At 31.4% G+C, this 12582-nt stretch overlaps 1 protein-coding gene across 1 annotated transcript; it reads left to right on the top strand.

Annotated features, from left to right (window-relative positions):
* Positions 1 to 1832: 1832 nt before the first annotated feature.
* LOC135639833 (histone H2A variant 1-like) lies at positions 1833 to 10274 on the top strand. The gene is made up of 3 exons (XM_065153783.1): positions 1833 to 2132; positions 2349 to 2460; positions 9737 to 10274. The coding sequence occupies exons 1-3, from the start codon at positions 1852 to 1854 to the stop codon at positions 10031 to 10033; spliced, it is 690 nt and encodes a 229-aa protein (XP_065009855.1). The 5' UTR covers positions 1833 to 1851; the 3' UTR covers positions 10034 to 10274.
* Positions 10275 to 12582: the final 2308 nt, after the last annotated feature.

The following is a 12582-nucleotide window of genomic DNA, read 5'->3' as shown; positions in this document are numbered from 1 at the left end:
AGATACGTTGAAAAATCATAAACACAAATTTTTGAGATAAAAATGACATTACACACACACACACATATTTGTACTTGTTAATCAAAGCAAAAGAAGGACGAATTCAAATGATTAGTTAATCAAATTCAGAATAAAATGAAACGAAATTCCATGCACATTCTAATAAATTGTTATTAATTTTTAGTAGATGTCTTCATCTAAAATCTAACTATCCCTAGAAGTATCAGAAGAGGCACCACAAAGGTGTCCATATCTAACCTTAAAAATATTAAACCAAATAGAGCTCTGACCCCTAACATATTGAAGGATTTCTTTGGATTCCTCTATTGAACGCAATCTAACTTGGATTAATATAAATTTTATTTTTAGCTTTGTGAAGGTTTAATATCTTATTTTGGGTAGACATTCGAATTATAATATGATCGATTCTTTGTTACACTATTCCTATTTGTTAGGAAGAAAATAAAGACTCAAAAATTAAAAAAATAAATATTAATAATTAAAGAATATATTAGAAAGTTGATGTAAAATTAATGTGGCTCAGTAACTTCATGCTTATATCTATATTAAAAATTAAAATTTTACTATATGAGAAAAACTAATATAAGGAATTATTTTCCGTGGCATTAGCTCAAACTTAAGCTCCAACCCTTATACATCCTCTCATATATATATATATATATATATATATATATAACCTAAAATATTATTTTTTCAACCCTTCCGACTTTCATGAGCACCAAAACATGTTTCTCTGTCTTTTCCGGTCACAAAAACATTAAGACTTTTACTATATTTATATAATAAAATCCTAATTTATTTTTTCCTATTTGGATTCATTATCTAAATTCTAATCCTAATTCATTAAAGAGCTTGAAACTAATTAGCACTCTTTTCAATAGTTTGAAGCTAGTTAGAACTCTTAAAATATTTACCAATTCTAATATTATTAAAAAATTTTGGGTATTGAATAATCTCATTATTCTAGTACTCATGGATTGGGCTATATGCAATTTACTAAATAAAATTTTATTTCTTAATTCTTATAAATATAAGGGTGATTTTCTTAAAAAAAATATTTTTTTCTTTTTATTGTTCTCAAATGGTGCTCATGTTTTGAATAATGTTCAAGAGATCTCTTACCAATCCTATGATACTTTTCTGATCCATTATACTATTTTGATAGCCATAATAAAAATACTATAGAGTTTATTTAAAAATATTCTAAATAATACAAATAGGCTCATAATCTCAGCCAAACCAATTTTAACCTTTAAAATTTAATACCATAATAATTTATGAGCAATAATAAAAAAAATATTTATATTTTTAATAACTTCATAGTATTTTTAATATCTTAATAAATATACTATAAAACCATTAAAAATACTATAAGTAAGCCAAATAAAATTAAAATATACTAAAAATCATTTGATATCATGCTAGAATTCAATAAAAATGTTTATAATAGTTTATAAATAATATCACCTAAATTGAGATAAAAAAATTAGTTTGTTACAATCACTACAACAAAAATATTATAAAATATACTTAAAAATAATATAAATGATTAAAATAGACTCATAATCTCAATCGAATCAGCTATAAGCCTAAAAATATATTATCATAATGGTCAATATGCAATAACAACCAAAGTGATATAATATGATGTCACTTATTATTTTTTAATAATTTTATATTTTTTTTAGTATCTTAATAAAAATACTATAATGCTATTGAAAAATATTATAAATGAGCCAAATAAAAATAGTTTAAAACTAGTGAAAAACTAAAATATAAAATCAGAGTTTTTAAAGAAAAATCACCAAAAAAAAAAAAAGGATCCGAGAGATGAGATCATTGCTTAATAATAACCAAATAAAAATTATGAGCCACATTCATGGCATTTGGACGAAGGTCGAGGTTACTTTAGGAACAAATGCAAAATTTGAAATTTCCGTTTGCCGCCCAAAAGTAATCATCTTTGATTCCCCCACCGAAACCAAAACCATCTCCCGCCCATTCGTACTTATAAACCCGTCGAACCCCGCCGTTTCGTTCCCGTTCCCGTTCCGAGCCTCTTCACCCTCTGACCCTTCCAAGGATCTCGAGGAGCCGGGGAGGAATCAGAGGTACGCGGTCTCCTCTCTTCCCCATCTTCTCCGCTCTCTAGGGCTTCTTGATACTGGTTTATCTGGCTTTTTCTGGTGTTTTCCGCTGGCGATTTAGGTCGTTTTTCGAGAAATTTCGTGTCTATTTTTCCTTCTTCCCCGTTGTGCTCGTCACCTCTATGGAACGATTTAGGGTTATTCAGCACTTTCCTGCTTGGTTTTGTGATTGAATAATAGAGAGATGGCGGGGAAAGGAGGGAAGGGGCTTTTGGCGGCGAAGACGACGGCGGCCAATAAGGACAAGGACAAGAAAAAGCCGGTGTCCCGCTCGTCCAGATCTGGACTGCAGGTACGCCCCTGTTCTTCCTTTGTTGTTGAATTCTTTCTTAGAACTGGGGTCGCTATGCTCGGGGAGCTGGCCTTTGATTTGTTGTTATGGAAGTTTGAGTTTGGATGTGTTATGATTTACAGATGTATAAGTTGCCATTGTTCTGGGTGTGTGAGATCAACAGTGGAACAGTGGTTCTTAGTCTTGTAATGTCATTTAATTGTGTAATTCCATTGTGCGCAACTGACTTCGGCAAGTCATATATCATGATATCCAGTCAAAATGCTGCACATGGTTTACGTTAAACAACTAAAGCTTCTGGGATTAGTGGCTACTCAATTGAGAACCCTATTAGCCCATACTTGATTTTGGCCGGGTTGTGCTGCAAGTGGAATGGTGTTGTTTATGATACGGTGTTACTTATTGTCACATCTCCTTTAGAGATTGTTATTGCTTGTTAGGTTGAGAGAGGTGGCTTGTATTTAGGGTATTTTCTGATTGTTTGTGATAAAGTATACGTTTCATATTGATTTTTTTATTCTTTTTTGAATAAAAGAAAGAAAATTAAGCTTTATTGATTGAAATTAAGGTGAAACAAAATGTCTCTGTTTACATTAGAGCGAACAAAAAAAATCCAGCTCAGTTCGAGGATTTCCAACCCTGATACAATTGCATTTAATTATACGTTGCTAACTTGGCCAACTAGTTGCAGCTCGGTTCCCTTCACGAAAGACATGGAAAACTTGGAATCTCAAAGATTTCTTGGATGAACAATGCTTTTAATGAGATTTAAGATCCTCTAAGGGGAAGTGTTCCTTACATTTAGAAGATTAACCAAAATTGAAGAATCAGTCTCGACATGAAGCTTTTGAACCCCCAAGCTTCATGGCATGAATGATCCCTTCCTTAGGCACCATGGCCTTATAAAATGATCTAAAATGAGTTGATATTAAATTCTTTTACCTTTTGATAAGGATCTTGCATAGCCTGCAACTCTATCATGCTTTTGTATAAGAAAAGCAATACACATCATTGTAATAGTTAGTACAACATGATTTGAAAGGGGTATAATGTTGGCTTGGTAGTTGATGTGGTGTTGAGGATTCTCAATTTGATTGAATGAGTTTTATATCATGGTGCATAAAAGATTGATAATACTTTATCAGAGTAGATGGTGCTCTAATTTGTTAAAATTTTAAGGGTTACACATGTATAATTAAATATGTTAAACTATTATTTTGACTAACCAAAATTAAAGTGATCTAATTAAAGTAAATTTATTTGGCTAAGAGATATAATTATTATAAAAATTAATTGTGTGGATACCATTAGTTATATTTTTAATTTAATGACGGGATAAGTTAAGAATATAGAACTTTTGAGACATAATTATAGATTCATCAATTATGAATATAATCATAATTGTAGATCAGTTATGAATATAAATAGGGTTATGGTCCTCGATTGCAATGAAGTTTCTTTCACTCGTTAAAGAGAAATCTAAATTTCTTAATGATACTTTGTAATTGGAAGGCCAAATCACTGATTAATTCAGAAAAATACTTTGATGGATTCATCATGTACATTTTCATGTTAATATATTTCTTAATTATTGTAGGATTTCATGCATATTATTATGGATTTAATAAGTTTTATGAAAACATTTTAAAATCTTGTTTTGGATCTATAAAGCATATTTGAACCAAAATTCGGTTTTGATTTTATAAAACATTTGTTGGATCCATATTTGATATGTTAAAGATTTAACAATTGATATTAGAGCCATCTTACGATGATTGCTAAACATTCAGGATTATTTTTCATGTATGTTAATGATGTTTTCATTAGTATTTTGGAGTGATTTGATTCTATTATCATCGGGGAAGATAATGGTTTTATGTAATCATGTTATAGCATGTTTCACATTCAACGCATTTTTTTGATGTTATATCACTTTAATTTTGAGATATTTTTCTAATTCGTGTCTTTTTCTTTTCACAGTATGTAAATTTATTTTTGCACTACAAAGCATAAAATTTCCAAATTTCCTTTGGATTTTATCTAACTAATTAAATTTATATAAATTTAATTATTAATAATAATATTATAATATTATGTTGTTTTAATTATGTTGCAATATGTAAATTTAATTAATAATAATATTATTATAATATTATGTTGGTTTAAATATAATATTGGTTTTATAAAGTTATTTGTTGTCATGAATTGAATGGTTTACATGCATTAAATATTTTAGTCAACAAATTAATGTCAAACCAATTTGATTAATATGATTTAAATTTAATTAGTGATTGTTTAATATTAGATTGAGTAATTTAATGTATGAAGTCGTTAAAGTGACCTTCCATATATAATATTTTTCATGAAAATATTAAATATAGTGTGTATTTACATCCATACGGTAATTATTCGGCCCAAAGGAAGGTTAATGATTGGTAGGATTTTATACATATCTGTAATGGTAAACATGTGACAATTATAAAGTTTATCATTTGACATGCTTTATTATCAGTGTTTGATCGTTACAACAAGATTACCATTAGCAATTAACATTGAAGTCCAAAGACAAGATATTAAGGGTAAGAAAAGAAAATATAAATCTAAAAAGAATGAGGTTGATAAGGGTCTAGTATAGAAGAAATAAAATAAGGATGATATTTGTTTCTTTTGTAAGAATTTTGGGCATTTAAAGGACTATGTCAAATATCATGCTTGATGTGCTAAAAAGGGAACATTCTTTGGTTTGTTTTGAAGTCAATTTAATTTTAGTACATAGAAACACTTAGTGGTTAGACTTTGGTACAACAATTAATATTAGTGTATCAATGCAAGTTTGCCTGAGCTATCGAAGGCCCAATAATGCTGAGAAAAGCATTTATATGGAGGATGGAAAATTGGTAGATGTGGAAGCTATAGGCATATTTAGATTGTTATTGTGTACTGGATATTATTTGAATTTGAAAAACACTTTTATTGTACCATTATTTAGACAGAACTTAATTTATGTTTTTTATTTGAACAAATTTGGTTATTCATGTTCATTTAGAAATAATTAGTTTATTTTATTTTTAAATTCAAATATAATTGGAATCGGTTTACTTATGGCTTATGTCAATATATATTTGTTTGATACTATAGCATCCTATCATGAATCCCTGAATGCAGAATTGTGAGGTGCTAAACGTAAAATTAAAAAGTTAGATGTATTATGGCATAAACATTTGGGTTATATCTTTAGAAATAAAGTTGAAAGACTTATGTCAGAAGGGATTTTTGATCCCATTGACTTATCAGGTTTAGATGTTTATATTGAATGTATTAAAGGTAAATAAACCAAACCTACGAGATCAGGTGCATATAGAGCTACAAATGTCTTAGAATTAATACATACAGATATTTGTAGGACATTTCCTACACTTACATGGAATGATTAATAATACTTCATATCATTTATAGATGATTACTTTAGATATGGATACTTGCTTTTAATACATGAAAAATCCTAGTCTTTGGATGTGTTCAAAACATTTAAAGTTGAAGTTGAAAATCAACTCAACAAAAAAGATAAAAAGCATCAGATTTGATCGTGAAGGAAAATATTACGATAAAAATGATAGCTCATGTGAATAACATCTAGGACCATTTGCTTTATACCTAGAGGAGTGTGGAATTATTCCTCAGTATATAATGTCAGGGTTACCTAACATGAATGGTGTAGCTAAAAGACGAAACCGTACACTTGACATGGTAAGAAGTATGATTTCTCAATCTACTTTGCCAGAGTCACTTTGGGGAGAAGCAATAAAAATTACAGCTTACATTCTTAATAGAGTACCAATTAAATCAATTGCAAAAACACCTTAGGAGCTTTGGATTGGGAGAAAACCTAGTTTAAAACACTTGTATATATGGTTGTCTAGCTGAGGCAAAGCCTTACAGGCCTAATGAAAAGAAATTAAAATCTCAAATAGTGAGTAGTTACTTTATTCGTTATTTTGAGCGATCTAAGGGGCATACATTTTATGATCCTAAATTAAGAAATATTTTTGAGACTAGTATTGCTACATTCTTTGAGGATATTGAGTTTGGGGGAGAAATAAGATTAAAAACTTTACTTTTGAGGAAGAATTGGTTTAGTCTGATCTAACTCATATAGTTGGCAATAATGTGGCAAAATCAATACCTCAAAAGGATATTGTCATTTTAACTCTCATATAGTATGAAGAAATTACTCATGAGGAATAAATTCAACATCCTCAAGAATTTGTGTTGTAAGAGTCAGCACTTTTGCGATGATCCATTAAGGATAGGAGTGTCATTTCAGATGATTATATGATATTTTTCCAGAAACATGAAGAAAGTAGTGGTATAATGGAAGATGATCTAATCAACTTCCATTAAGCCATGGAGGATTCCAATTTGGATAAGTGGATTGAAATAATGAATCAAGAGTATAAGACATGTTTTGTGGAGATTATAAGACATGTCTTGTGGCAAAGAGCTATACTCAAAAGGAAGAGATTGACTTTAAAGAGACTTTCTTTTTGGTTTTAATGGACTCTTTTAAAACAGTTATAGTTCTAGCTATACATTTTGATTTGGAGCTTCATCGGATGAATGTTAAAATAATATTTCTTAATAGAAATATTGATGAAATAATTTATATAGAACAACCAAAATATTTTATGTTAAGAGATCAAAAGAAAATAATTTATAAATGGATAAAATCCATTTATGGGCTAAAATAGGCATTTTGTCAATGATATCATAAATTTCATTAAGTAATTATCTTATTTAGTTTTGAGGTGAATGTTGTTCATGATTGTATGTATTATAAATTCAGTGAGAGCAAATTCATTTTCTTAATATTATATGTGGATGATATTTTGCTTACTATAAATGAAATAGGCATATTGCACGAAACCAAGAGATTTTTATTTAGAAATTTTGAGATGAAAGATCTTGGTGATACCTCTTTTGTATTAGGAATTTAAATATATCGAGATAGATCTTGGAGTATTCTAAGATTATCACAAAGGAGTTATATTGATAAGGTACTCAAAATGTTTGATATATAGGATTGCAAATCAGGAGACACCTTTGTTGCAAAGGGAGATAAGTTCAGTCTCAATCAGTGTTCTAAAAGAAATTTGGAAACTCAAGAAATACAAAAGATTCCTTTTGTATTAGTTGTAGGGAGTCTAATATATGCATAGGTTTGTACGTGTCTGGATATAGCGTATATTATTGGAGTGTTAGGCAGATATTTAAATAATCTTGGAATGAATCATTAGAAGGTAGCTAAAAGAGTCATGAGATATTTAAAGAGGATAAAAGATTATATGCTCACATATAGGAGATCAAATCATTTGGAGATCATTGGGTATTTTGACTTTGATTTTGTTGGATGCCAAGATAGTAGGAAATCCACTTCGGGCTACATTTATATATTGTCTAGTGGGGTGATTTCTTGGCGTAGTGCAAAGCAATCTATTATTACTTCTTCCACCATGGTAGTGGAATTTGTAGTATGTTTTGAGGCGCTCAATGAATTTGGTTTAGGAATTTTGTTACAGAGCTATAAATAGTACAAGGGATTGAAAGACTACTATGATAATAAATCAGTTGTTTTATACTCCAACAACAATAGAAGCTCAACTAAGTCAAAGCATGTTGGTAGATCCTCTCACAACAAGCTATAAATTTCTATAGAATACTTAGGAACAAACTTTATGTTGGTAGATCCTCTCACAAAAGGTGTATCCCCTAAGGTCTTTCATGAGCATACTGCTTATATGTGTATATTAGAATTTGAGGAAATTTTAATTTAGTGGGAGTTTGTCATATGTTTATTATATATTTTATGTTAAATTCTATATTTGTATAGATATTTTTTGATCAGAAATAAAGCTTTAGTTTATTATATTTTATACATTATGGCTATTAAAATTATTAATGATCTCATAAAGATAAAGTTGGATCAGTTGAAAATTGACATATATAGATCATATTAATGTAATTTTCATGCTACATATTTCATAATTTATTTATGTCATTTGGTTATATTAATATTAGTGATCATTGATGGATTTAGCTAATTGATATAGCAAAGACTACTTTGGTCCTATATTAATATGGTTAATGTACGAGATTGATTTGTATGTCTTGTTTAATAATGACAACAATTTTGAGCTCATAAATTATTGTTAGAATTTTAAGGGTTATACATATAAAATTAAATATGTTAAGTTATTATTTTGATTATTAAAAATTAAAGTGATTTAATTAAAGTAAAATTATTTGGCTAAGGGATATAATTATTATGAAAATTAATCGTGTGGATATCATCAGTTATATTTCTAATTTAATGATGAGATGAGTTAGGAATATGAAACTCTTGAGACATAATTATATATTTATTAATTATGAATATAATCATAATTGTAGATTCATCAATTATGAATATAAATAGGGTTATGGTCTTCGGCTGTAATATCGAATGAAGATTCTCTTCATCCGTCAAAGAGAAATCTAAAGTTCTCAAGGCTACTCTGTAATTTGAAGGCTAAATCATCGATTAATTTAGAAAATACTATGATAGATTCATCAGGTATGTTTTTATGTTAATATGTTTTTTAATTGTTGTAGAATTTTATGTATATTATTGTGGATTTAATAAGTTTTATGGAAACATTCTAAAATTTTGTTTTGGATCTATAAAGCATGTTTGAACCAAAATTTGGTTTTATTCTATACAACATTTGTTTGATCCATATGTTAAAGATCCAACATAATTGATTTGATCAAACATGGCTTGACTCTATTTATGTTGAATTTGATGGCAAGGAAGTCAAATTTGAGTCTTTGATGGAGAACCATGCCAACTTTTGTCCATGATTAGATAAAGAGCAGGTCATCATCACTAGTTAAACATGCTGAATAATTTGTAGTCAAAATTGGTCCACCAAGGTCCTTAAAAATCAATCGATGATGATGGTTGAATGCCATAATAGTTGTAATGGATTTTTAGGTTGATAGATTCCCAATTGGAGGATGCATCGTAGCAATTATTGACACCACTTTCAGTTCTTGTTGGTACTAAATTTTCCAAGAGAAGGAAAATGAATCATGCTTATGTCCAACTTAGACTGCATAATCTTGTGCATCCTGTGTGTAGAATCCAATCGGATGAATATACTGTCATCAAATCCTTATGAAGTTAATGCATATCTGAGTTTCTCGTATGCTGTATCACATATGGATTTCTTCTATGTAGTTTCCTGTCGGTCGAATCCACCGCCTGCTGAAATCCAGAATCTCTGCAAATGGACGTGTTGGGGCGACAGCGGCAGTGTATTCTGCTGCAATACTGGAGTACCTAACGGCAGAGGTGTTGGAACTTGCGGGGAACGCAAGCAAGGATCTCAAGGTGAAGCGTATCACACCACGCCACCTTCAGCTGGCCATTCGTGGAGATGAGGAACTTGACACCCTTATCAAAGGCACCATTGCCGGTGGTGGTGTCATCCCTCACATCCACAAGTCCCTCATTAACAAGTCCACCAAGGAATGAAAATTCAACTTTTGTTGAATACCACAGGTGTTGTAGTTTGTGTGACTTTCTTTCTTCGCTAGTGAACCTGTAGGTAGTTTAACGTGAATATTGAACCTTCGTCGTAGCTTTTCTGGCTGTAGCAATGTGAGATTGGGATTTGGCTATTGTCATACGACTTTTCATCATTTGCTGTTCTTATTATAAATCACTTTAAACCCTGTGATCTGAGGTTAAAGTATAGTTAACTTGTCAGAGGAAAGATCTTATTCTCTTCGTTGTGATGCTGATGTCGAATCTATTTGGTAGGATGGGACGTTTCACGATTAACTTGCATTTCATGTGCCACCTTGTGGATTCTTGTTTTACTTGTTGTATGGTCTTATGTAGCCTTTTTCGATTCATTATATACTTGGATGAGGCCAAACATAGTGCGCTACATTATTGTCTGAAGTTTATTAACATCGGGCAGGGGTTTTTATATAGCAAGTAGCTCTTATTTATATGAATGTGGTTTTTATGCAATATGAGCACAGTACCCAGATATATTTTTCAGACCATACATTGATGGAAATTTGGTGTAATGAAGCCTTTTTCCATCTTTGAAATATATAACGATCCCATAGGAAGTTGATTATGTTGATAGATTACCTTTATTGATCTTTGATTTATTTTCTTCGGAAGTTCTTTTCTCAGAGTTAAATTTATAATTTCAAGAACATAACAATATTAGTGTGGTCAAAGGATTGTTACAACTAGGCTCAAGTGACTGGTTGATTTGAAAAGAACATTTGGCTGAAATCAAACCGTGAAAGTGTCAAATTGGATGCATAAAAACTTTCCACCATTCTCAAACGGTGAATGGGAAGAGCGACCTCCATTCAATGAGGTGATGCAACTATGGGGCCTTTGGTCATCGTCTTAGCTGCATCCGTCCTTTGTTCTCTTTTGTACAACCAATGGAACAAGAGTCTACCACTTTGATCGCCGTCAGCTCGGCAGAGATTGCAGGGTGAAAGGCGATCGAAAACGTCCCTACTCCAATTGCCTCATATGCTCTTATTCCTTCAATGTGCCACCTGCAGAGGATTCCCTTCTGTAACTGACAACCCTAGTCCATGCTCCTCTTTCCGACAATTGGCCCACATCTTGATATGATGACTTCACAGATTCAGCTCGTGTGAGTAGGATAGAAATGTAGGAGCAGCCCTATATTTTCTTTCTTATTTTATTCTACAATTTTCATATGTAAACGAAGTGTTGGATCCCATCATATTTTTAATAACTCTCCCACAAAACAAAGGTTGGTAGGCGAAAGAACACTCATCTTGAACCTTTACCAATCAATCTTCTCGCTGAATACGTGTTATGACATGTGGGAAGCGAATGACCAAATGCATTCCATATAAATGTCCTATTTCTTAGGTAACTCCAAGAACCTTGCCATCTATGTCCATCAGAATAAAGTAGCGAATTTACTTAGATTTGCGTGGACCTCATTAGTTTGATTATATCATGGGTCTCCTGCATTAAACCTCAGGAAACCCAGTCTATTTTTTTTTTCCATCTAATTAAAGATGGTTAATCTTTTAGAGATTGCATTGTCAAGTAAAACATTCATTCTTCCAAAGTTTTACAAGGCCGACCATAAAAATTTTATAGTTTATGGTGAATATCCTGATATAGTCTCCCCGCAATAACTTAAGTTGATACCTCATGTTCATTATTATGATTGCAGCACAATCTAAATTGTCTTTATCGCCAAATATTAAATGGAGAGTGAGGGCAAGAGCTTCTTGGCAAATGGATAGGAGAGGTTTGTAGAGACAAACAGAGCATTCTCCCATGGGGTACTTCCCTCAATATTTCCTTCACTTTCACATTACCAGTCCATGGGGACTAGTGAAGGGCACCTACACCATTATCTTAATTTTTTAGGATTGTTGCCATCCTTGTAAAAGAATCAGATGGGTAGGATTCTTCTACTTGGGCTTAAAGCAGCCTGACCCACATATTGACTCAGGAGCTTCATGAGTGGTAGGTCAGTATGTACGTGATGAACTGCTTGGATTCATGTGGGTGGGATCAATAAAAGCTTGTGCCAGAAGTCATCATCCTCTCTATTCGAACCTTTTCATGTGTAGGATATGAAGACTTTGAGACCTTTGAAATAAATTAGTTCACATGGAATGATATAAGGGATAGGAGTCACTGGGTCCTTCAGCCATTTTTTTTTCTTGTTTTGCAACTTTCGGGGTCAAAGTGTCAACAGTGTGATGCAGCCTATTAGGATTGAATGAGAGCATGAAAAGGGTAGCCCAAAGATAATACTCTCGTCAACTCGGGCATTTTCACCTTTGCCGGTGGAGAGTGTTTTTATTCGATAGAAGCCCTCGAGTAAATAGTTGCTACATAAGCACCGATTGAGATAGTGAAGCAAATCATCTCGTTAATGCTGGTTTATTTTTCAGTATGAAAAATTAACCAAAGGGTCCCATTCCATGTCGGACCTATTAATGTTACGTAACTACATTGGGAGTCAAAATCCATGTTTGAAAACTTTAATTGTG

Source organism: Musa acuminata, chromosome BXJ3-6, assembly GCF_036884655.1.
Source record: "Musa acuminata AAA Group cultivar baxijiao chromosome BXJ3-6, Cavendish_Baxijiao_AAA, whole genome shotgun sequence".
Lineage (NCBI taxonomy): Eukaryota > Viridiplantae > Streptophyta > Magnoliopsida > Zingiberales > Musaceae > Musa > Musa acuminata.
This window is presented reverse-complemented; position numbering and strand designations above follow the sequence as displayed.